The 24,987-nt window shown below is 43.2% G+C and overlaps 2 protein-coding genes across 2 annotated transcripts; both read right to left on the bottom strand.

Moving 5' to 3' along the window:
• Positions 1-5,549: 5,549 nt before the first annotated feature.
• LOC147982495 (protein FAR1-RELATED SEQUENCE 5-like) lies at positions 5,550-8,184 on the bottom strand. Its single transcript, XM_087545698.1, has 3 exons — positions 8,008-8,184; positions 7,858-7,923; positions 5,550-7,772 (listed from the first exon to the last, which is right to left on the bottom strand). The coding sequence occupies exons 1-3, from the start codon at positions 8,182-8,184 to the stop codon at positions 5,550-5,552; spliced, it is 2,466 nt and encodes an 821-aa protein (XP_087401824.1).
• A 12,395-nt stretch (positions 8,185-20,579) lies between these two features.
• Positions 20,580-24,313, bottom strand: LOC147982494 (protein FAR1-RELATED SEQUENCE 5-like). Its single transcript, XM_087545697.1, has 5 exons — positions 24,146-24,313; positions 23,915-24,045; positions 22,011-23,734; positions 21,452-21,925; positions 20,580-20,833 (listed from the first exon to the last, which is right to left on the bottom strand). The coding sequence occupies exons 1-4, from the start codon at positions 24,222-24,224 to the stop codon at positions 21,454-21,456; spliced, it is 2,406 nt and encodes an 801-aa protein (XP_087401823.1). The 5' UTR covers positions 24,225-24,313; the 3' UTR covers positions 20,580-20,833; positions 21,452-21,453.
• Positions 24,314-24,987: the final 674 nt, after the last annotated feature.

The following is a 24,987-nucleotide window of genomic DNA, read 5'->3' as shown; positions in this document are numbered from 1 at the left end:
TTACTTGCATGTTTCATGTGCTTTATCATGTATAACCTTGATTGTAGAATTTTTTGTCCTAGATCAGTAGAGTGTGTAGTTAGAGTTTGTTAGTTGATTGAGAGCGTGCTGCATGTGCCACTCATTAAGTTAGTGCACTAAGTACTGCGTAAATACATGCATGCATGAGTGGCTGATACATGCACTGTATATACCATAGTTTTTCTTAGTTCTGTGAAAACCACCTAAGTGTTTGGTTATAGTGTAGTTTTGCTATAGTTTTGGTCATAATTATGCATGCATACAGCTGATTCTAATTCAGTTTTTCTAGGTATATACAGCAGAAAAACCATGGTATAAAAAATAGTATGGCATCTTAAACCACACGTACCTGTTCTAGTCGAAACACCTCAAAGTATTACATACCAAAGATTTTTTCAGAAATCATAGTGTTTCTATAAAAACTTTAAAATTACTTTGCTCCTAAACACACCCTAAGTTGCACCTTGGAATGTGTAATGTGAATGAGCTTATATACCTATGAGATTTATTTACAGGTTGCGACCGACGCCATCTGCCACCAACGCCACCGCGCCGTCGTCCCCCAGGGCCGGCCCTGATCCCATGGCACGAGGTACTATGCATTCATCATGTTTATCATGTGCCCATATAAAGTAGCTAACATTATTTTTGCTCCTATTCCTAGCGACGGTGGAGTACGGAGAGATTTTTTGTTCGGTTGAGAAGTGGTGTCTCTTGGTCAACAAACTAAACTCTAGGCAGAAAAAGCATTTTGCAAGCACTAGTCTTGGAAAAATGCTGATGATACCTAGTGTGCTCATGCGCAAATGTTTGCTCAAGTTCATTATCAAATCGTATTCGTTGGACAGAAAAAGGTTCATCATGCCATCAAAAAATGGTGCGATATCATTGCGCACCGAAGATGTGTTTGACATTTTCGGGCTACAGAACAAGGGCAAAGATGCCATGAAAGCACTAGGAAAAGGGGGGTTAAAGGCGAAGGTGAAGGTGCCTAGTCGCTTTTTAGATTCCAATACGGGGGAAATGATGATAGACGACCTGATTGAGAACATCGTTGCCAGTGGCACATACGATGATGATTTCCTCCGTAGAATTGTTTTGGTTCTTCTAGGCACGGTTCTTGCACCGCAGTCCACGATAGAAGTTCCTAATTCTTATTACAAGTTAGTGCACGATGTGGAGGCCATCAAAGCATATAATTGGAATGCGTTTACGTTACGCGTTTGCGTGGAAGGCATCACAAAGACCTTATCAGATCTTACAAAATTTACTTGGCCGATCGGAAACCTTGCCCTCCTACAGGTAAATCTTATGTTATATTTGTTTCTTTCGAACTATAGTTTGTGATTTTTTTTTTGCTAATATACTTCATGTTCATGCAGTACATGTTTTGGGAGAAAGTGCAGCCACTGGATGATGAGGCATTTGATCCATTAGCTAATGACTATCCATTGATGCTTAATTGGTCAGAAAATGGGACGGTAAGTTACTATTTATGTGTTACTATTTCGTACTACATGCACTTAAGTTACTATTTATATGTTGAGAAATTTTAATTGATTTTACCTGTTATAGATTGATGACGTGATAAGTGAGAAGTACAGGCAGACATTAATTGCTCAACAAGGAAGAAAGGCGGAGGAAGAATTACAGCAAGAATTAGAGCAGGAAGATCGTGCCCAAAAATAGAAAGATAATAGAGATGAGGCTTCATCGAGCAGGGATAGTACATTAGATCAGGTGATGAAATGCATCAAAGATATGCAAAAAGAAATTAGACTTCTCCCTCAAAAATGTGCTGAGGTAATATGAGTGATGTGTACTTCAGTTTACATTGGATTATTCATAATTTATGCATGTAGTTAATGCAATTAATGTGTCATTGCAGATAGTAGTGGAGAAGCTGGAGAAGAAAGGTCTTGTCTTCAAGCCAAACAAGGGGTCTGATGATGACATTGAGTATGTGGAGCATAGTGAAGACTGGGTGGGGAAGTATGGTCCATCAAAATACAAATCATCAAAATATTGGACAGATGTACAATCAACTCCTGCAAAAGAAGATATGGACAACAGGGTGGATGCATCCTTCACCACTGGGAATGGGAATAAATTGGCGCGTGAGAAAGGTGTGCATCACAACACACCTGGTACAGGAGATGAAGGCGACCCCTTCGTTATTGAGGATAATGGTAATTCTCCCAACCCATCTCTTGCGACGGTAGACATGAATGACTTTCCAGCTATTACTTCAACCCCCAAGAATATGAATGAAGTGTCAGACGGGTCTAGCGCCGATAAATCTGAGGAATTTAGTATGGATAGTCTGAACACCCGTATTAAAAATGTGAAAGAAAATGGCACTCAGGAGAATGATGGGAAGGAGAATGATGAAAAGGAGAATGATGAAAAGGAGAATGATGGGAAGGAGAACGCTGGGAAGGAGAATGATGGGAAACGCAAGAGGAAACGGTCAAAATATTGTCTTTCACCTTTTCTTCAGAACGGTGGACGTAAACGTGCAAAGAAAAGTAAGTGCTAGGTAATTTATTCTTGCAACATACTTCTGTCCTTGCATGCACACTTTATTAACTCATTGTTTCTTATTATTTTAGGTCTGTTTGGTATAAGAGCTGCTATGATTAATACTGATTACATTAATGAGGATCACATAGAGGTCGCAAAGGTTTATATCCGGACACTGGCAGACTCGAAGCTTTGCAGCAAAACTGTCGTGCACATGACGGGAATTGGTGGGGAAACATGTACACCTGAAATGCTTGAAGCCATCATTTCGAAAAAGTGGTTGCATGGCAGTGTAAGTATTAGCAATAATTTATTAAGTTGTACATGTCATTTACATAAATTATCTAATAGGCGTATTGTTGTTATGTTATTTTATAGGTCATCAATAGTTATTGCAACCATATGCAGACCCATAATCCTCGTGCTGACCGTCATATATTATCATCTTGGGTGTCCCACTGGCTTATTCTTCGTGCTGATGGAAAGGTTAACAACTCTAAGAGGCATTTTATGGATCATTTCACAAAGCAATCTAAAATGGTGTCTAGAGTTACTGAAGAGTATTTCATCACAGATAAGGTACTTCAGTTTAGTATGATCATTCGTAGTACATCTATGTGTACATCAACATGAATAAACTTTGTTGTAGGCATACTTTCCTTTTCATGTGGACGAAAGTCATTGGATAACAGTTCTTGCAAAGATTGCTAAGCTGGTAAGCTTACAATGTTACATAAAACAATATATAGTTATTCGAAACGTACTTCATATGGATTTGTCATTTTTATTTCAGAGGGCAGAAATAGCTAATGATACAAACGAGGTGAATGCTCTTATTGGAACGAAACATCCTGACGTATCTTCCTGGCCAATAAGGGAGTACGATATGCCATCACAAACAGACGGGTATGTTGCAAATGTTGAATTAGTATGTACTTGTATGATTCATCAATAATTGGCTTGTGATTTCTTGCAGAGTCTCTTGTGGTCTTTTCATGGTGAAATGCGTTCAAAACTGGGACGGAGATGATTGAACATTTGAGTTCGATCAAGATGAGGTTAATGCTTCAAGGGGACGCATTCTAGCTGAAATACTTTTTTCAGAATGCAACACGAAGGAAGTAGTGAAAGAGAAAATCCTCAAGATCATGGAGAAGAAATAAGTCGGAGGATGGGGGTGTTGGCTATTATCTCCACTAAATAAACGTGCCGTTGTCGGTACTTGATACAATTTTCATATTAAGACATTTCTATATTGTAATGCGGCATGGTTTAGCATGTTCCGCAACTAAATAAATGTGCCGTGGTCGGTATTTGGTACAATATCTATTTTTCAATGTCACTTTTATTTGCATCATTGTCGGTGATACTCTTATTTGCATCATTATGGGTGATGATATTTCAACTTGTTATATAGTGTGATGTTTACGCCGCCGTGGCCGGCCTGGCGCTGCTTTTTTATATTGTTTTGTATTTTGTAGTGTGATGTTTACGTCTTCCGATTGGCCGAAGACGTGTTCTTCGTTGCCGGCAAAAATGAAAAGCACAGTGCCATGCATGCACGTACAAACCTAGTCCAGATTAGCTTTAACATGGGAAAACGCACACAGGCACAGACTAGTGCATCTTGACATGCACTAATTGTTCAGATTAGCACCTGCCTACGATATTCCTAAGTGCATGCATGCAAAGAGTCATTGTGACCAGTAGGTACGTGTGCGTACTACGTATCCGAGTGTCAACATACATGTACATACCCACATACCCGCGTGCCGCTGAACCGGGGATACCCACGCAAAGACGTGCATGCAAAGGTTGCCTACATTTTTGAAAATGGGTATATTGTTCTGCACTTTCGTAAAAGTAAAATAATATTTTTTTTAAAATATTTAGAAAAAAATATGCCCAACCACCGCAGCCGGGCCCATAGTGGGGAACAGATCATACCCAAATCAAGCCCGAAGGGGGCGACTCGGGTGGCTGATAGAGCCCACTATTGGGCCCGGCAACGGGGTCCAACGACGCTGCGGGCAGTGATAATAGAGGAGCTCGGTGGAGGGGGCGGAGGCAGCTATTTAAGCCGCTCCTCGCGCCCCCCGGCTTTCGAGGTGGTACTAAAAATGGCACCCCCATCGCGCCCCACACTGCACGTGGTCGCCGCAAGGCTCAGGAGGCCTAATTTGCACTGTCTCGGGCCGGCCCAGTTCAGCCCAATGAAGGCATGCCGCCACTTGGCCCCTCCCCCGGCCCACGCCCACTCCCCTCCCCCGCGCGCTGCTGAACTCAGTGTTTAGTCCCACCTTGGAAGCGGGGGCGGGTGAGGACCGACTTAAATATCTGCCTCTGCCCCCTCCACTGAGCTCCTCTCTTATCACTGCCCGCAGCCCCGTTGGACCCCGTTGCCAGGCCCATTAGTGTGCTCTATCAGCCGCCCGAGTCGCCCCCTTCGGGCTTGATTTGGGTATGATCTGTTCCCCACTATGGGCCCGGCTGCGGTGGTTGGGCATATTTTTTTTTGAATATTTAAAAAAAATATTATTTTACTTTTACGAAAGTGCAGAACAATATACTCATTTAAAAAATGTAGGCAACCTTTGCATGCATGCACCTAGGAATCATATAGAAACAGTACAAATAAACAGAATTTCGAAACAGTACAAATAAACAGAATTTTAGAACTTCATATAGAAACAGTACAAATCATCACGTAACAGTACAAATCAAGTTTTCTGGCACACATGTGCGAATAAAAATAGCATAGGTTATTCAGACATAACAGTACAAATCATCACGTAACAGTACAAATCAAGTTTTCTGGCACACATGTGCCAATAAAAATAGCATAGGTTATTCAGACATGACTCGTGCGACCACTTTTATTCTTCTAACCAACCAAGCTGCTTCTCTGCGCCCGATTCCTGAACAAAATATAAAAAAAATTGGGTGAGAAAATATAGTCGGTGAAATCAAATTGGCAACATATAACAAAACAAAAAGGTAGCAACTCACTTCTCGTTCAGACTACATGTAGCCTTGTTATGACCTGGGAGACTACACAGACTGCACAAAGGACCAGTTTTCTTCTCTGTAAAATCTTTTGGCCTACCATTCTTTGTAACGTCGGGGCCACCTTTCGACCGCCCCTTCTTAGGTGCACCCTTCGTCGAAACTTTCTGAGGATCACCAATACCAGGCTCAACTTGTTGCGCCTGACTTGCCTCCTTCTTAAGCATAGCATACCTTCTATTTCCTATAAGTTCCTCCTCTGAAATCTTTTTCTGCGCTATTATGTTGTCCAGACACTTCATCAACTCATCGAACAAGAAGGGATCATTTGCTGCAACATGAGCAGCTTCTGCGGTTTTAATGGTTATTGCACTATACCGTTCTCTCTCCAATGGCCCTGACCAACCCCATCCAAACATATCACTCTTCCGCTGCACAGGCAACCCATCTCTCGCATGTTTGGACAACCGATGCAGGACACAACACTTTGGTATTTCAGTTAAGTTCAGATGATGGAGAACAAACAGAATGTGTTTGCATGGCAGCCCTTTCCGAACCATCCTAAGACAACTGCATGTAATAGTTTGTTCTGAGTTACCTGGTTCATAAACAACATTGTACCTGAACTTGTGGTTATCCTTCCATGTCACCATGAATGTTTGACGCCCAATTCCCATGAGCGTCTCAAATATCTCCAGCTGACCCATCTTATGCAAATCATCTTGCAGGATGTAAAAATTAGCAGGTGTGAATACTTTGGCGGCATGCTCCTCAAGGGCCTTATATTCAGTAACCGACGGTGGTTCCTTCTGGAATGCCTCGCAGTCATCGTACGCCTCGTTCTCACGCAGGCGAACTATACAGTTATCATAATGCACCACCAAATCAACAATTGTCATACCGTAGTCCAGGTGAAGGTGAAGGCAGGAGTTGAGGCTTTCACTCCTTTGGTTACTTCGCATACCAAGGAAAAAACCATCGGAAAGATATGAAGCTGCCCAAAGTCTCCTCTTCCTGTACATCCTGTCAAGCCACTCTTCGGTTCTGTCCGTCTTCCACTTATCATAGAAGGCTTTCCATCTCTGCTCAAAGTTCGCTTGAGAGGTGGCATAGTACAGGAGCGATCTGAACTCATCCAGTGACTTGTAATGCAGGTGCCTTTGCATATTTTTCTCGATATGCCAGGAGCAAAGATGATGGAAAACATCTGAAAGGATAGTCCGAATAGCCCGGATCATTGCAGCGTCACCGTCTGTGATTATTGACTTTGGCTTCACCTGACAGTTTGCCTTCATAAATTTCTGCAGCAGCCACACGTATGTCCCTTCCGTCTCGTTAGCAATGATGGCACAACCAAACATTGTGGTGCATCGGTGGTTGTTAACTCCGACAAAGGGGACGAATGGCATACCGTATCTGTTCATCTTATACGTGCTATCAAACACGACCACATCTCCGTAGTCCTGATAGTCCCTCCGCGACTGTGCATCGCACCAGAACATACTCTTCGGTCGCCCTTCCTTGTCACGCACATACCCAAAAAAAAACTCAGGGTCCTTCTCCTTCCTGCTCCTCATAATGCCAACTGCCGTCTCTGCATCACCCTTTGCAATGAGCTTCATTTTTTCTCTGCAACAAAGCTTGTAAATGTCCCTCCTGATAAGCCCGCACTTATCGTACGAACCGTATCTGCTGATGAAGTTGTCCATTATAATATGCTTTCTTATCCCGGCCGCTTCCATCGCCAATATCTCCGCCCTCTGGCCATCTCCAATCCGTCTGTGTGACCACAAAAAACAAACCTCGTCGGGCCGAGCCATCGCGTGGTTGTGATCATCCACGAATGATGCGACGAACCAAACGCCACGTTCTCTGTCCAGCTTCACCGCCATATGTGCACCGCAGTCGCAACGAGTCTCCGGTCTAAGCCTGCGCTTGTGGCCCTCCATGGTTATGAACTTGCTCTGCCTTCTCCCTGCCCTGGAGCAAAGAAACCGCCGGTACCGTATCATTCCCGAAGCTCCTCGTTTCACCTTCTGTTTCCTGATACTAAACCCGTGCTCTCTGGCGTGATTGTTGTAGAATATGTATGCATCCCCTTGCGACCGAAAGGTCATAGCCATGACCTTCCAATGTGTCTCAAGCATCTTCTGCTCCCTTTGAGCCTCCTCAATATCAATCTCTCCCTCATCGTGATCAAGTACAGGACCATCTGACTCCTCCTACAACATTCATTTGAAAATATATATGTCAATTACTATCATTTAAATCATACTATTGATCGATGTACAACATCTAACAACTAACCTGGCTCAAGTTATCTGCAAATGATTCCTGCCAACTATGTTGCACATTGTCAACATCCACATCTTCCTGTAAATTTGTACACAAAGATATATAGTTAGCCATGCCATACTTTGCAAATTCAAAAATAAAAACAAAATATACGCCACTTACGTTGTCGCTATTTGCGCCATGTTCATTATTATCAAAATCCTCCGGAGGTAAGATATCATATGACGAGACGGAATCGTTGTCACTGCTGTCATCATCTTCGTTCAAATTATCGTTACCGGTCTTAGTCACCTTATCAGTACCATTCTCGTCCCTCCCGAATGCGGATTCTTCGTCCATGTCAACACGCCTAACTCATAGAACTGCAAAACATTGTGTGTTAGGTTTAGTACAATGCATCATGACCAAAGCAACCCTAGTTCTGTAAATCATGCCCTAGTCCGTAGAGGAGGCGCTGCGGCGGGAGGTTTTGATGAACCCTAAACCCTAAATCAGTACATGCATGAACTAGCCCTCACTTCTATCCATCATGCCCGCCCCATGCCCGCTAGGTTTAGATGACAAACCTTGGCCCGCGGTGTAGACGTCGCCGGCGTTCGACGACAGTGCTGCGGAGGCGGCGTCAGACGTAGGGCCCTTCACGTCCCCGGCGTAGGACGACGACGGTGAGATGCAGCGATGGACGACATTGCGACGGCGAGGGCGGTGTCGGACGGGGTTCGGGCGGCGAGGGCGGCGTCAGACGTCGGGCCCTTCACGTCCGCGTCGTCGGACGACGGTGAGATGCGGCGACGGGCGACGTTGGGACGGTGAGATGCGGCAACGGGCGACATTGGGACGGCGAGGGCGGCGACGGGCGACGTTGGGATGGCGAGGGCGGCGACGGGCGACGTTGGGATGGCGAGGGTGGCCTCGGACGGGGTTCGGACGGCGGCGGCGATCGGCCACTTTGGAACTACCGTGATCGGCGGGCGGGCGACCAGATGAGCGGGCGAGAAAATGGGGGCGGGCCTAGATCGTGGGTAGTTCTTTTTTCATCCGCGTGGTATACGTATGCCCGGCAGAGCTGTACAATACGAGTTGGGTATGCGTTTCTTCCGTATGCCCATTCTGCCCTTTTACGTTTTGTTGGAGGGGGGGGGGGGGGGGGGGGTCTACCGAAGCAAGGCCTCAATCTAATTTGCGTGCGTGCGTCTGTTATTGTATCGATCAGATCCTGGTTGTTGTGTACGTGCGTATTGAGAGGCCAGCTTTACCTGTGGATCGAGTCGCTTGGGGCAGGAACCAAGACAGCCAGTGTCGTGTCGTTCGTCGTCGGTCATCGCCTGTCGCCGGAAAGTACTCGGCGTCGAGACTGGGCCAACAGCTCGTGCACTTCTTAAATTTTGTCCAGATGCTTTCTATTGCCGCCTGTTAACTGAAAAGAGTCCGATAATTGGAGAGAGTTCATTAAGTGGTGATACCTTGACATGCCTTCATATAGCTGTAAGAAATGGCTATCTGGAGTTTGTCAAATTTATCTTGCAGACACGACAACTTCGGAAACTTATTAACATGCAAGACAAGGTTGGAAGAACGGCTCTACATTACGCAATCGAGCTATGCGATCCTAGACTTGTTGCTGCTCTATTATCTCATGAGAGTATAGACCTAACAATTCTGGACAACTGTGGGAATTCAGCGGCTTCGCAATTGTCGAGCATCACAATTCAGGACAAGACTTTGGACTGGGTACGTAATTATGATACAGTATATTGAACCATGTAGCTAGTCTTTATGGTTGTTCTACACAACCTTATTGATCCAGTTTCTTGAACCATGTAGCTAGTCTTTATGGTTGTACTACAAAACCTTATTAATCCAGTATATTGAATCATACAGTATATTAATCCTTATGTACATTTGCAGAAGGAAGTGCACGTTCTCATGTCAAAAGCTGATCCCAATGATGATGACATCTCCTTGTATAATCTTCGCAAGGGGGCCAAGAAACAGGAAAATATTAAATCAAGGAGGCAGAGAGAGTCAATGACGCAAAAATACAGAAGCAACACATCATTAGTGGCAATCCTCCTTGCAACAATCACCTTTACTGCCGCTTTCACTCTACCCGGAGGATATGGCAGCGATTCTGGAAATGCGGGACTTCCCACCATATCTGGAAAGGTTACATTTATAGTCTTCTTGATCTTTGACACCTTAGCAATGTGCTCTTCATTTCTGGTGGCCTTTATATGCCTCATGGGAAAGTGGGAGGATGATAAATTCACAACCTGTTACATCTTTGTAACTAAGAAGCTCACCTGGTTTGCATACTTGGCAACAGTTACGGCTTTTTCAACTGGATTGTACCCGGTGCTGGCCCCACGTCTCCACTGGTTGGCCATTCTGATTTGCTCTCTGGTAGCTTTTTTCTTCTTTCTTACCATTTTCATAGCAAAATGGCCTTCCTTGGAGCTCAGTTTTCGGTTGGGTCAAACTTGGCATGACTTGGAGCTCAAATTTCTGCAATGGTTTGACCTCCAATTCCAATTCCAGTAACATGGTCTGACCTCCACAATTCATTTTATGGTTATTCTTTAAAAATATTTTACAAGTCATATGTAATGATCATTGTTGGATATTCATATGGTATTGTTAATTTATCGGGAAAACTACAATGTACTGTTTACTCTTGTATTCTGCTCAAATCTAATGCAGTGCTTGGTTCATTGTTCATGCCATATCCACTGACAATTGGAGTGTGTTTAGTTGCATTTGAAATATAAGATTTCCTATGAAATAAATAAAAAATCTTTAGAGCACCATAAATAAATATTATTGTGATAACTCAATATTGTTTAACAAGCAAAACTAAAACAATGTGTTTGAATGTCTCTCTCGCTCTCGCTTGTGGGCGACTCGTCGCCTACCCCAGCAGATCCATCCCATCCCCCTTCCCTGTCGGCCTCTTCCGTTCCTCCGAGGTGTATAATCAAACATTTCTAGTCCCTGGCTGATGAGAACGACTCTGAGACGGAGGCCGATGAGTTCTCAGGGGAGCTCACGGTCTGTGTTGTGGTTCTGGCCCTTCTTCGTGTTGGCTCGGATTGGGGTTCCAGCTGACTACATGCCGCTCTCTCTTCAAAACAAAAAGTCAGGGTTGAAAATAAGATCAGTGTCTTCGCAGGGTGTTTCCTGCAAATTAATGATAGAATAAATTTGAGGTCATCGCTAATCATACAAGGACCAAGCAATCACACGAGCACGACACCGAGATTTGTTAACGAGGTTCACCGATATGACTACATCTCGGGGCCTGACTATGGGTGCTCCTCCCCATGACACCGCTACAATACAGCACCCGGTCGCCCTGGACATCGGCACAAACCGCCGGCTTCCCCTGCGTTCCTGCGTTATTATGTTGGCATAGGTTATATCGTGTGTCTACCCTCGCTATATATGGAACGCCTAAGATACAAGTGTCCTACTAGGACACGACTCCATATCCTATCTAAACATAATATAACTACAAGTCCAACTGTAACCTACTTTGTACGCACTATTTGACACAATTTTAACAAACTTCACCTTGGCGAATATTCTCCACCACCTTGAGTTCGTCAATGCATCAAACTTTCATGTACATTGAACTTGAGCGTATCCCATGAACACCGCTGCTACTCCAAAGACTCTATGTGACTCCACCTGCAACTAGTAGTCCATTCTTTTCTTAACCACAGTCAACACTCGAGCAAAATTAAGTTCTTTGTTACTCTACTTTGTGCTCCCAACTTTTAGAGTATCCGTCAACATCATCACACACCGACCACTGACCTGCGTGAAAGTAAACAACTCACATATTGGGTGTCACACATAAGAGTTACCCGAACTCAACATCACCGCTCCTTTCTTGACCATCTGTGTGAAACTTCAAGAAATTTCACCATTGCTTGTAGTCATCCCGAGTCAAATTCGCAGTTGTCTCACCACATGTATGACCACCAGAGACCTAGCCCGTCTCCATGTCCCGTGCATACCGCACGCCTCGCCGCTATTACCGCGTCGAGCCTCCGCCGTCTCGGTCAAGTCTCAAGGTCCGCGAACCCACACCGCTCAACCCCACTGTAGAGTACCATCGGTCGTCGCCGACCGATGATGAGTTTCACGTTTCCATCAGACCACTGGGCTCCAGCCCGAACTGCATGTCACTCGCTTTTTCTCCTTGCTGAATAGGCTTCGATTCCCTGGATCCTTAGATCGTAGCCCCTCAATCCAGCTCCACCTTCAACATGACTCCATGGTAGATGATCAGTCCACCCTCACGCCCCGTCGACTTCAAGCTCTCATGTGCACCAACTTGAATCAGCTCCGGGCCATAGTCTTGTTGAAGCCACACAAGCACTCGGGCCTGTGCCACGTGTTTCCACGCCCAGAAGTCGGTCACCATCAGCATCACGCTCCTACGTCATCGTCGCCTATCTCACCACCATCTTCTGTAGCAACCAACTTACGTCGATCCGTCAGACTGTCTAGTCTGACCCAGCCGAACTTATCTAACTGTATGACACACTCAAGGCTATCAAATCGTCTTCCACGAATTTCCATCCATCACATCACAACTCCATCTTAGTTGAATTGACTTCCCGCAACGTCTTCAAGCATCCATGCCGTGCCAACAAATTTTCACCCTTGTCTGCCATAACCCAAAGTTTCTAGTTCCAATGAACTTCTCCACCTCAAACCTGATACCCATTGGTGCCATGATTCTTTATACGGCTGACCTTGCCAAAAACATTCGAACTTCAACAGGTGCTCAAGTAAATTCCTACCAAAAATCCTTCCTGTACTCACATGTATTAGCTACCAGGCACAACTTCTAATGCTAGTAATTGCTTTGCCAAAACTTCCTATTGCCTGATGGAATAGAACGATGGATCTTTTCTCCTGTTGAATCGCTTCACGTCTCGTTGTGTCATGTGAGGACTCGGTCCTCTTTTTGTCCAAAACAAATCCGGTTCTGATTGCTCTTCCCTGCTGTACGCGACCGTATCCAGCACGATCCACCGCTTGGTCCGTGTCTCGCCGCGTGCAGCCTTGTGGCTTTCGCCAGCTAGGCCCGTGCCCAGCACGCGCCTTTGGGCCTTCGCAGCCAGCGCCCGTTGATCGATCGATGGACCTGCCGCCTCCCTGCCCTGCGCGACGCATCGCCGCTGCTGCCTGTATGCTCGCCCGATCAATCCAGGATCGCCCCACGTCAAGCCATATGCTGCTGACATATAGCACACGTGCCTCCCGCTGATTTGCCTTTTCCGATTACTTTCAACACGAACAAAACTCGGTCGCTCCATCGATCTTTTCTAGTCATGGGCCTCGACCACCAACCGACACGACGAATTCTGCTCCACCTCTAATCAACGATTCGTGTTCTCGAAACAACCTAGCTCTAATACCACTTGTTAGAATAGATCTGAGATCACCGTTGATCATCCGAGGATCAAGCAGTCACACGAGCACGACACCGAATTTTGTTAACGAGGTTCACTGGCTACATCCCCGGGGGCCTGACTATGAGCGCTCCTTCCCATGACACCGCTACAATACCGCACCCAGTCGCCCTGGACACCGGCACAAGCTGCCGGCTTCCCCTGTGTTCCTGTGATATTATGTTGGTATAGGTTACATCGTGTGTCTACCCTCGCTATATATGGGAGGCCTAGGATATAAGTGTCCTACTAGGACACGACTCCATATATCCTATCTAAACACAATACAACTACAAGTCCAAATGTAACCTACTTTGTACACAATATTCGACACAACTCTAACAATTAACACTACAGCGATCTCTATTTTTTTAATCTTGCCATGCTCTCAAAGCAAGTTTGGCGGTTGATCACTAACCCGGATTCCCTGTGTGCAAGAGTATTAAAAGCAAAATACTTCCCTAATGAAAGTTTATTACAAGCTACCCTGTAGAGTGGTGCTTCGTTTACGTGGCAGAGCATTATGAAAGGTCTTGAAACATTTAAGTTGGGGTATATCTGGAGGGTTGGTACCGGTGAGAACATTAACATCTGGAGTGACCCCTGTATACCATCTAGTCCGGATAGGAGAGTTTTATCAAACCGGAGGCAAACACTGATATCACGAGTTCATGATCTAATTGACCCTATGACTGGTTTTTGGGACGAGGAACTGATCAGATCTATATTCATATCGGTTGGTGTAGACAGGATCTTGCAAATTCCCCTCAACTATGGGGCTTTCGAGGACTTTATCGCATGGCACCCGGATCATAAAGGGTTTTTCTCTGTGAAATCAGCATACAAAGTACAATGGATACGATCTTTCCAGGTACATGCAACGGTGATGGCACGACCCGGAGGCTCAAGAACTCCAGTAGTGTGGAGTACACTATGGAAACAAAAGGTCCCACATAAAATTCAAATTTTTTGTTGGCGTGCTCTACATGGTATTATTCGCTAAAGTCCATACTCACGAACCGGCATATTGGAACTAATGGGGCATGTCCTATATCTCATCAAGATGCGGAAGATGTCCGCCACCTACTGTTTGATTGCTGCAATGCCAAGCACCTCTGGGAACGCCTAGGCATTGCGGGAATGATTGAGGAAGCAAAGTTGATTGATCGCTCAGGGTCAGTTATATTGGAACATCTACTCCTTACACCAGATTTACCCTTGTCACTTAAACCGAATATTACAGTCAAACAAGCTCTTATGGTGGGCAGCTGGTACTTATGGTGGATAAGACATGAACTCACTCATGATGGTAGACCACCACATCCCACGCGGTGGCATATGTCCGTCCTGGCAATTGCTAGTAATTATCATGAAGCTAATCGCAAACAAAATGATAATAGAGAGATGAAGTGGACGAAACCAGACCTCATGTTCATAAAGGTAAATGTTGAGGCGGCCTATTTTGCAGATGAAAGTGCAGGAGCTTCAGCAGCTATAATTAGAGATGATAAAGGGAACTTTTTAGCAGCATGATGTAAATATATACCTCATGTTGCAGATGCAATGATGGCTGAAGCAACGGCAATGCGTGATGGTCTAGTGTTTGCAAACTCCCTAGGGTTTCCTCGTGTGGAGGCGGAATAAGATTCCTTAAACGTCATAAACTTTTGTGATGGCCAATCTAGATGGTGGGATGCTGCAACAGCAATTTTCGCGGAATGTGTGGATGTTTCTTCTTTAATAGGGAAGGTTGTCTTCAAGCATTGTTTTCGTTCTTCCAATCAAGCGGCGCAGGTGCTAGCTAACTTTTCTTATTGTAATAAGACCTCTTTAAATTGGACAGACGAGCCCCCGGATTGTCTGATCTCTTCGCTTGTGGACGATGCAATGCCTATGTTTAATCAATAAAGCTAGCCATGATAGCCTTCCCTAAAAAAACACTATAGCGAAGGGCGTCGAGTCGGCCCCATGCTAACTCAGCATGCTATGTCAGCGCAGATAACGCTCGAAAACAGTGGATTGACTCATTCGCTCATAAAATGACCAAAGTGACTTATACATCACATTTTGAGAGAAGTGTGGCCAATGTGCTCATCTCACGAGAGTTCACTCACTGATGGTGGTTTTATCTCTTTTAATAATATAATATATAGATGATAGTCCCTTCACTAGCATCTAGCATTTAAACTTATAAAGGACGCTAGGATAGCAGCCCCTCTCAGGCCATCCACGCGGCCAGCAACTGCAAATCGCGTCCAATTTCACTTCGTTCCCTGCCTAGCCTCTGTCGCTGACGGGCGGGCCCTGGGGTTGTGCGTCCGTAGATGGAAGCCTATAGAGAGTATCTCCTTTCATTTCCCAATCCGCTGCCTCCTCTCCTCCTTCCCACTCCGTCGCCTCTCCACCCTGGCCGTCGTCCCTCGTCAGCCGCCGCTGGCCTTCTCGCTGGGGTGGAGGAGTAGGGATCCCGCCAGATCCGACCTGCAGGCAAAGGGCGACGGCGGGGGCGCTTGATTCGATCCAGCGCTAGCGCCATGGACCGGTCCGTGCAGGAGAGAGAGGAGGGAGAAAGAGAGAGCAAAGAGGAGTGGCGGATGACGAGAGGAGGGAGTAAGAGAGAGGAAATAGGAGAGGGAGGCTCGGCAGCGGACGGGACAAGGTCGCCGGCCGGTGTCGGCCTGCGCCGGTGAGGTCGCTCGCCCAGCTGCCAAGGAGGGAAAGGCGACGGGGACCGGCATCCGGGGCGTCGGCGGCGGTGGCGGCGGGACTGCATGAACTGGCCGAGGTGGTCCTCGCCAAACAAGCGGGCGGCAGCAAGGTATAGAAGCGGGCACCCGTGTGATTTGTTCTCTGTTGATTTCTCTTTTTGTCTGGTCCATTGTTGAGGAAATTGTTAACTGGTAACTGCTTGGTTGGCTAGCGAGTAGGGGATTAATAGGCTTATTGGCAAGTTAATCGGCCATTTAATCAATTAATCGGACGATTTATCAGTTTATCGGCTACTCGGTGACCCTATGAGTAAGGATTAATCGGCAAGTTAACTGGTTAATCGGATGAATTCTTGAACAGGGGTCTGGTCTAATTCGTGGTCAAAACAACGGCAGATTTCTTCATTGGTTAATTTGATTTGGGGCTGATTTTCCCCTGGATTCCTTCCTCTTACAGTTCCTTTCCAACTTGTTGTTCATGGCTTGCTTCCCAACCACAGGTGCTCCCCACGGTGAGGAACGGACGCGCTCAACGCCTTCCTTCCCAACCAGGTGCTCCTGTATCTCTCTCTATGTGTTGTGTGATGAATGTGTGGTAGTGTCGTAGTGGGAGTGGGATAGGGAGAGGTAAAGAGAGCAGATTTCAAATGCAATGGAAGGGAAATTTCAATCCAAATTTAAATTTCATTGGGCATTCATATTCTTAATTTGATCTTCTCAAATTTTTGGCTAGGTGTATAAACATACATGCACATGTATATCTAATTGGATTGTTAGCTGAACACTTTCTCTAATGTACATCTCTGAAATTACTAATATGTGGGTTTCCTAAACATGATATTTGCAGATATGAGAAAGAAGAAATAGGACCAAGAAAATTATTTGCTCATATATTCATGTGTCGTGCGGAGAAGAACCCGAATGAAGAACTTGGTATGCCGAGTAATGTGCAGGTACAGAATTATCATCATAGCAAATAGAATTATCTGCATATTGTTTGGAGGATAACAATTCCTCAAATTGGCTCATTTAATTTATACTGTACGCCCAGTTATTGTTGTCTTGGTTACTCGATTTGTCCAAACTACAAAATACATATTATTTTCAGTCATGTATATTCGTACTGGCTTAACTAATTAATGAATTCATCAAATGCCCTTGCTTATGATAGTATCTCTTTGGCATTTTCCTCTGCATGCTTTTTTCTAGGCTATCTGTCTTTCCATACCCTGCTCTCCTTGCTTATTTTATTATTAGTCGAATATAATATCAGATCACCTACCATCATTATTCTTTATTACAATCTCATAGGAAAGAAGTCTGATTAGTTGGGTATTCTTAGCTAGCATTCAAAATGGGATGTTGCGCCGCCATTAAATGAGCATAAATATAAAGAGAAGGTGCACACAAAGTGGAGGCTTAGATTAATGCTTTAGAGTTTAGCCTGAATATAGCCAAGCAGTATGCTTACTAGGCTGCTGTTTAAGTACCTATGCAACAATATCAGAGGGATGTAGCACCTAAAATATGTAGGGTTTGTAAGCTTGGAGCAAGAGTGCAACGGAAAATGTTTACTGTGTTCCATTAAAACAGATAAGAAAGTAATTTAGTTTGGGTGAATTGATTAGTTATAAAAATTAGATGGTCCTTTGCTTGGATCTTTAGGTTTGGTCATTGCTTTTCTACCTCAAACTGACGGATTTATCTTCAGCTAAAAAAAGACAGTGGGCTTGGTTAGCTTCAAGAAGAAAAATATTTCAAAACCGTGTACCTGCAGAGAAATATTCCATGTCTATTTCCCTGATTTCCAGTCCACTTTATGAAAGCCTGCTGTAACTGTTTGCATAAGTGGTTGTATGATATGTTGAATATGCTGCGTCGGGCTAGACGGATATGTTTGCTTGTCTTTGGAAATATTCACCTGTTGTGTTCTGCATTGACCTGCATTTATATTGGCAGCTTTGTTCTTATTTGTCTCTGTTCTGATAGTTTTAGGTGAGAACAGAGTATTTATAGTTGTGACATGCACTACAGGCTTTTCATAATTATTAATTCTTTAAATGTGACCGTGCCGCCGTGCCGACAGATATGTGTGCCTCAATTTAGTTGATGTGCCTACCGTGTTTCAGGCGTGTTGTTCTTTCCTAGATAATCATAAATTGACAGATGCTTGCTTCTATTAGTTAAAATATCTTATATTAGGATGTACTGTGTTGTGCTTTCATGCAATTGTCTTGATTTAGACAGCAACTGAACCCAGTCACTGATTAGTGGAATTAGTCATGAGATGACGCACAGAAGAGTTGAGAGGGGCAGCCGTCGTATTTACGATGCATGAAAGTGGCTCATGATTCCATTCAAGTAATGGATATATAGTAGTTGCTAATTATATTTATACTAATTGCAAGAATAATTAGCCTATTGTCTATGTAGTTTGCTGATTATACACTCTTTTCGTTCGTGTTTCACCCTCCTAAGGCATTTGTTCTGTCTGCCGCAGGTTGCTTTTGTCCTCTCATCTGCTGTTTGGTCTTCGTCTATTGCTCTACTGGCTCGTCATCTCCTCGGTTGGAGGTTGTTCTTGGTCCTGCCATTTGTTCTTGTTAGAGCTCACTGAAAATATTTGTTCTCACCTATGCTAATGCCTTTCGGTTAAACTAGGAATTATTTCATTGTTGGAAGCTTTCATCTGCGTATATGCGTAAGGGGCTGTGTATTTATTTTGTTTCATTCATTTTTTTGGTCTATTTATTTTGCACAGAAAACCATTTGTGGTATGCTTTGATGGGCCTTATTTAATACAGTACAGACAAAATTGGAAGTAGTAGCAAACCAGCCATGAAAATTTTGAGAGAACTATGCTAATCACAAGCAATGATGTGCTCCTGTCATTTTTCCATGATATTATAGCCCACTTCCAAGACTCTATGTACTAATGTTAACTACTTGCTTCTTTAGCTGCTCTAATTAGGAACCAATTCTCTGTGTGGTTTATCCTCTTAAAATTGTTACTATTCACTTAGGGGGGGAGTGTAAGCAGTAGCTGATTTTAGAGAACACTACACACCAGAGCAGGAAGCCGAAGTCAGGAAGGAGAATGCATGTACCCTTGAGGACTGAAGAATGATGTTTAATCTTGCTTTTGTCTACGCTGCTATTCTTGGTTCAGATCCTTACCTTCGGTTCAGTTCCATGTAGTCTTATGGATAGATGGACAAGTTGGTGAAACTGAAAACTACCGGATGGGTTAGTTAATCGGTTAATTAATCATTGCTGCCCCTAATTTCGTTTCAGCTTTATCAACACCTTACATTTGCTTGGTAGAAATTTAAACTGAACACCAACTTCATTTATGTTATACTCAGGTGATGGATTCCTTCAGATATACAAATTCCTCGAGCAAAGTTTACAATGCTTTTGTGCCACTTATGATATGCTTCACAATTTTTTTGTCTTTCCTTGTGGATCGTCCATTTGAACTATATACATCAATGTAAATAACCTTACATTTCCTTCTCTTTCAATCGATTTAAGGTACTCATATATAATGATTACTAATGACCAGCTGCAGCCACCGCCTAATCTAACATTGTTGTACTCATGGCTTTTGGCATCTGTGTATTCCATTTAGTTACCTTTGCCTAATGCGTCCTGATGAGAGGCATTCTTGTTGTCCTGTACACAGCTTTGCGTTGTACGGAGTATGATTGTTACTATTTCTCCCTGCGTTCTCTCCTTTGCATTGTCTGACTATTACATGATTAATAGATGAACACTCCTATATCCGCAATGAAAGGCAAGGGACAAGCTCCTGTGACTAAATACCTAGGTATTTCAATCAGCCTTGTGCACTGCTATACCTTTCTCGCTTTGTCACTTTGGTAAACACCTAATATAATTTTATGTTTAAATGCAGCAAATCACTGTGCCCTAGGAACTCTCGTCGCAAGCTCTTCACTTCGCCTTCCAAAACCAAGGGAACTACATCATCTGCGGCTGTGCCTAAAGATCCTACCCAAACTGCAGAAACTGCTTTTGCTGGAGATGTTGTTGACCCTGCATCCAAAACAAAATGTTAGTATCCATGTTCAATTGCCCTTCAGTCTATATGTCCTAACCAACAACAGCCGGGAGCGACTACAATAGAAAAAGGGTGTACGGTGAAAGAATAGAAAAACGAACCATGGCCATCGGATCGAAGATGATTGGTACAGATTGAGTGGGAGGGTTGTAAGTGTACATTTCTTCAAAACCCCCTACTAGTATTTACATATGGAAGGTAACTTTTGCAATAACCACCCAAAATTTCTGATATGTCAAACATTCTGTCCCTCATAAATAAGACAATTTCTCAAATCTGTACCGGTCCAGAAAAAATTGCATATGTACTGTACGAAATTTGATATATATTTGATTTCACTAGTAGTTTATGCTACTTTCAGAATCATGCAAGAACTCCAAACATGTTCGTCACTAAAATGTATGAGAACATCACAAATTTCTGAGACATGAGAAAATTAATCCATAACTACACATACATTTTAAATTGCACGATCCCAGATAGAACAGAACAGAATAGAGACGACACACATACATATAAAGTGTTACATAACATGAGAGGACCATTTTTGGTACATCACAGACAACACAAAGTATGCAGGACTAAAGTAAGCACCGCTGTCTGCTGAACAAGCTTGCCGTCAGAATTTGCATCAAGTTTGCTCTGTTTGGTACACAACAGAAAAGCTACCGCCTTTTGCCTCCAGTACTAGTGCCTCTTGCTTATCAATCTTCTTGTGCTGGGAGAAGTCAGACCTAGCAAACGAGATTCAGTTAGTACAGGTCCATACAAGTGTCATGCGTTTCTACTTATTTTTTAATCATCGTTATCTAATGAAATGAATATGCATCAACAATACCATTTCATTGTTTGCTGCACAAACCACATGGAAGGAAAATTAGAGACAACTTCATTGCAAAACACAACCTAAATGCGACTATGCTGGACAGAGAAAGCCACTGGACAGTTTAATCACTCAGGAGCAGTCATAAGTTCGAGAAGAACAATATTACCTATAACCAGTGAACCACAAAATGGTTATTTTTCTTTTGAAAAGATGAAGATTCTTCAGTTGCGCAATTTGTTTCACATGATGATATGCTCTCACATAACTTTCATCTACCTCTGTTGATGGAGGCAAGTGACGAATTTCAGCAACTAAAGGAATCTATGGAACTGATCCATTTTGAGCCACTTCTCCCTGACTTCTAGTCGATCGCTTGAACACGAGAGAGATAGATGTTGCGACATCAGCACTTCAACATCTGTGATGATTTTTCTTACATGCTTTGTAAATGTAACAATCTATTCTATTTGTGTAGTAATAGCAAGACAAAAAGAACAGATAGTCTTCAAAAGCAAGAAGTACAAACCTCTATTGTTGTGTCATTTGTTTCTTAGAGCATGTCCTTGCATCATGGAACGCCACTTCCTTACAAATGCTACATTTGCGTGCGACTTTTTGATGGATTCCGGGCCTTCTTTTTTTCTCACTCGACCCACTCCTCACAGCATCCCTGTGTCCCTTTATTCTAGAGCAAGTGCCCCTTGCATTGATATCAGCAGGTGTGTGGATGGTAACGTGCTTTGGAATGATACTCCCGATAAATGACTCCTCATTTTCGTGTGTGTTGCATGCTACAGCTGGTACGAGATGGGCTAAAGCCATCTCAGCATTGCACAAACTAGTGTGCAGGAATTCAATTCCTTCCATTGAACCTTTAGACTTCTGAATGAGATCTTCTAGCTTGTTCCTAATGAGAGCTATCTTCCTTTTCATAGCCATGTCAACCGGGTCAATTAAATTCTCTTCAAGCATGTTCCCTTCCCCGTCGAAGATAATGTCCCTAGCAATATGAAAAATATTACATATGATGTGTGTCAAAGCAGATAAGTATAAATGCTTCAATATCTATTTGAAGAGAAATATACCTTTTGCAATTTCTCTCCCACCGCTTAAGAACATAAATTCTTGGCAATTCATTTATTTTCGCACCCCTCAACACTCGGATAATATGGCGGCACATGATTCCATTGGACTCAAAAAGCTTGCAAGAACATTTAGCAGTCATGGATACTGTGTCATAAGACACTTCTCTAATCTTTTTGTATTGATCACTCACAAACATGATTTTAATCTCCTCATGATTTTTCGTGTCTTGAACATCACAATCATCTCTGGCAGCAAGCACCTGGGCCTGAAATAATTCAAAAATCTCGTGGGTGAATACCGCCCTGCCTTGTCTCTCTATTTCCCATGGTGTCACCAACTCACTTGTTGTGTATTCACTTGTGTTATCAGCAATTAACTCATTCTGCCTCTGACACTTCAAAGCAGTGTCAAACCTTAGCCAAAACTCAACGAAGGTAAGCTTGCGACAGATGAAACGCTTAAAAAATGAGTTTGCGCTCTCTGAAATTGAAGTTGTCCTGAGAAGACCAGCTAGGGGAATTTCCATAAAGTAAGCTGGTATCCATGTTGCACGAAGTTCATACCTTTTCGCGAACCACTCATGGTCCTCCAACTTAAAATCTATGATGAAAGACTTCCATCTAACCTCAAATTCAGCAGGGGTTTCAGAATTCCATACACAATGTTTTAGCCTATCATAGAATACAAGGTCATTTTTCAACTCAGGACGTACCTTCCCAGGAACTTTCTCCATAATGTGCCACATACACAATCGATGCGCGGTGTTCGGCAGAGTTTCTTTAATTGCGTTCCTCATCTTACTACATTCGTCTGTTATGATTAGTCTAGGCGCAATCCCACTCATTGCTGTAAGAAACGCCCTGAACAACCAAATATAGGAGTCTGCTGTCTCATGAAGTAGAAACCCAGCCCCAAAAAAGACACTTTGCATATGATGGTTTACTCCAGTGAAGGGCGCAAACGTGTATTCATATTGGTTAGTGTTGTATGTTGAATCAAAAGATACCACATCATTGAAGTGACCATAGTTTTTCCTACTTGTCGCATCCGTCCAGAACAAACGAACTAATGTACCAACCTCGTCAACTTCATAGTCAAAGAAAAAAGCAGGATTGAGAGCCTTCAATCTACCAAATTGGTCCACTAGCATTTGAGCGTCGCAATTTTTAATTTTATTTTTCAATCCACCATAGTGATTCTGTAGGTCCTTCTGGGTGCAGCCAACATGCTGAAAACCCCATGCGCCAACATGAAGAAACCTATATGCTAAGGCGGTCCCGATGCTAGCTTTCTGGCAATCATGGAGTGTTGTCTTCACCCTCTCGCTAATTTGACGATTAGATCTAATCAAGTGTTGGTGGCTAGGTGGCACAAAAGGGTGATTGTGATATTCACTGAGTGAAGCTATCTTATATTTTCCATCACTTTCCCGAGTGACATGGATAAAAGCTTGACATCCACATCTAGTCAATTTCATCTTTCGCCTTTTCTTGGAATGATCAACAACAACCATACCTTTCTCGGGCCGAAAGCCTTCTTTTGCATACAAGAAGCACTTCCACAGAAGCACATTATCTACGATCTTTTGCTGCCCAAGACGTACACCAAATCCGACATGGTGTGCATATGTCTTGTAAAATTCCATTACTGAGCCAATGTCATCAAATAGCATCCCCACTTTTGGCTTCAATTCCTCATCACACTGGGGTTTATACAAAGAACCCTGCAACATCAATTCAGAGTTTAGTAACATTAACCTCACACGACAATGCTATGAACTTATGGGATCTCATTTTTGTCAGAAGCAAAAAATATATTTCCAAACAACCTAAAAATTCAACTACTATTTGCCAAATGCAACGCTTATTTAGTGGGTATAACAAGCTGTGACTGGCATTGGTACCTCTTGAGAGAAGGCTTGTTTCTTTTTTGGTGTACTCGCATCATCAATGAGAAGCATTGGGGAATTTATTTCTGCAAATGAGGTAGCATCACTCAAATCTTGATTTTGGACACTATTGGCCGATTCCACAACTGCAAACAAATATTCAGCAAAAAAACAACAAGGAAGGGATTAACGAAAAATTTAGGTAATGACAAGATATTACTGCTTTTTTAGATTGTGTCTTCTCACCTGATAGTGTTGGTACACAGTTTGGGATTACTGGAACGGTGGGCTCTCCTAAAGGCGACGTCCCACTACTTCCCTCCATTTTCAGTTCGAGATGCAGCAACAAAACAGCGAAGGACGAATATAGTACTAGTCGACGAGCTTTGATCTATCCATCATATGCAGAGCAAAAATTGCATTTCACTCCAAAATCCAAATATCTGACTTCTTAATCACCTCAAAACATAAAAATCTCTGTAAGCTTCCAAGATACCGTTACTCGCGATTAAAATATATACCTTCACAAAATGTTCGTATGCTTGCCATTCATATCATTTCCAAAGATCCAGAATTTTTTAATCTTACAATAGAGGATACAACATATGCTCCAAGCACTATTTTGAAGCAAGAGTACTTTCATATATCTATGTCAAAATATCATGTCCTCCTAAATAAAGTTGATATGCTACAGAATTGTGCTTGAAGTTTGCAGTAAGAGTTGAACCAAAATGATTTCTAAATAATATTATGTACTACGAGTACTCTTTACGCCAAAGAAGTTTGAAGTACTAATAATATGTATGTCGTAGATGACATGTCGAAGAACAAGTATTCGGTACTTTCAGGCTTTCACACTGTCCAAGTTAGTATAAAATTTGGCACTTTCAGGCTGTCCAAGCACAAGTCTGAAAGTTTGAATTTTGGTACAAGCACAAGTAATTTTAGATTGTCATTTTTGCGAATGTTATCTTTCAGACTGTCAGTCTGAAAGTATGAAGTTTGGTACAAGCAGAAGTACTTCCAGACCAAAGCACAAGTATGAAAGTATGAAATTTTACTCCGTAGAGTACTTTCAGACTGTCCAA

Source organism: Triticum urartu, chromosome 3A, assembly GCF_056163025.1.
Source record: "Triticum urartu cultivar PI428250 chromosome 3A, HENAU_Tu73, whole genome shotgun sequence".
Classification (NCBI taxonomy): Eukaryota; Viridiplantae; Streptophyta; class Magnoliopsida; order Poales; family Poaceae; genus Triticum; species Triticum urartu.
Note: the sequence above shows the minus strand (reverse complement) of the source record. Positions and strands in the feature narration are given on the sequence as shown.

Bases quoted from the DNA above. Each gene is read 5' to 3' on its own strand.
- LOC147982494 (XM_087545697.1), bottom strand. From the start codon at position 24,224: ATGGAGGGAAGTAGTGGGACGTCGCCTTTAGGAGAGCCCACCGTTCCA. The intron at 24,046-24,145 runs GTGAGAAGACAC...ATTTGTTTGCAG, and splicing joins CTGTGTACCAACACTATCAG to TTGTGGAATCGGCCAATAGT. The intron at 23,735-23,914 runs GTACCAATGCCA...TTGATGTTGCAG, and splicing joins AACAAGCCTTCTCTCAAGAG to GGTTCTTTGTATAAACCCCA.
- LOC147982495 (XM_087545698.1), bottom strand. From the start codon at position 8,184: ATGGACGAAGAATCCGCATTCGGGAGGGACGAGAATGGTACTGATAAG. The intron at 7,924-8,007 runs GTAAGTGGCGTA...ACAAATTTACAG, and splicing joins ATGGCGCAAATAGCGACAAC to GAAGATGTGGATGTTGACAA. The intron at 7,773-7,857 runs GTTAGTTGTTAG...TGAATGTTGTAG, and splicing joins TTGCAGATAACTTGAGCCAG to GAGGAGTCAGATGGTCCTGT.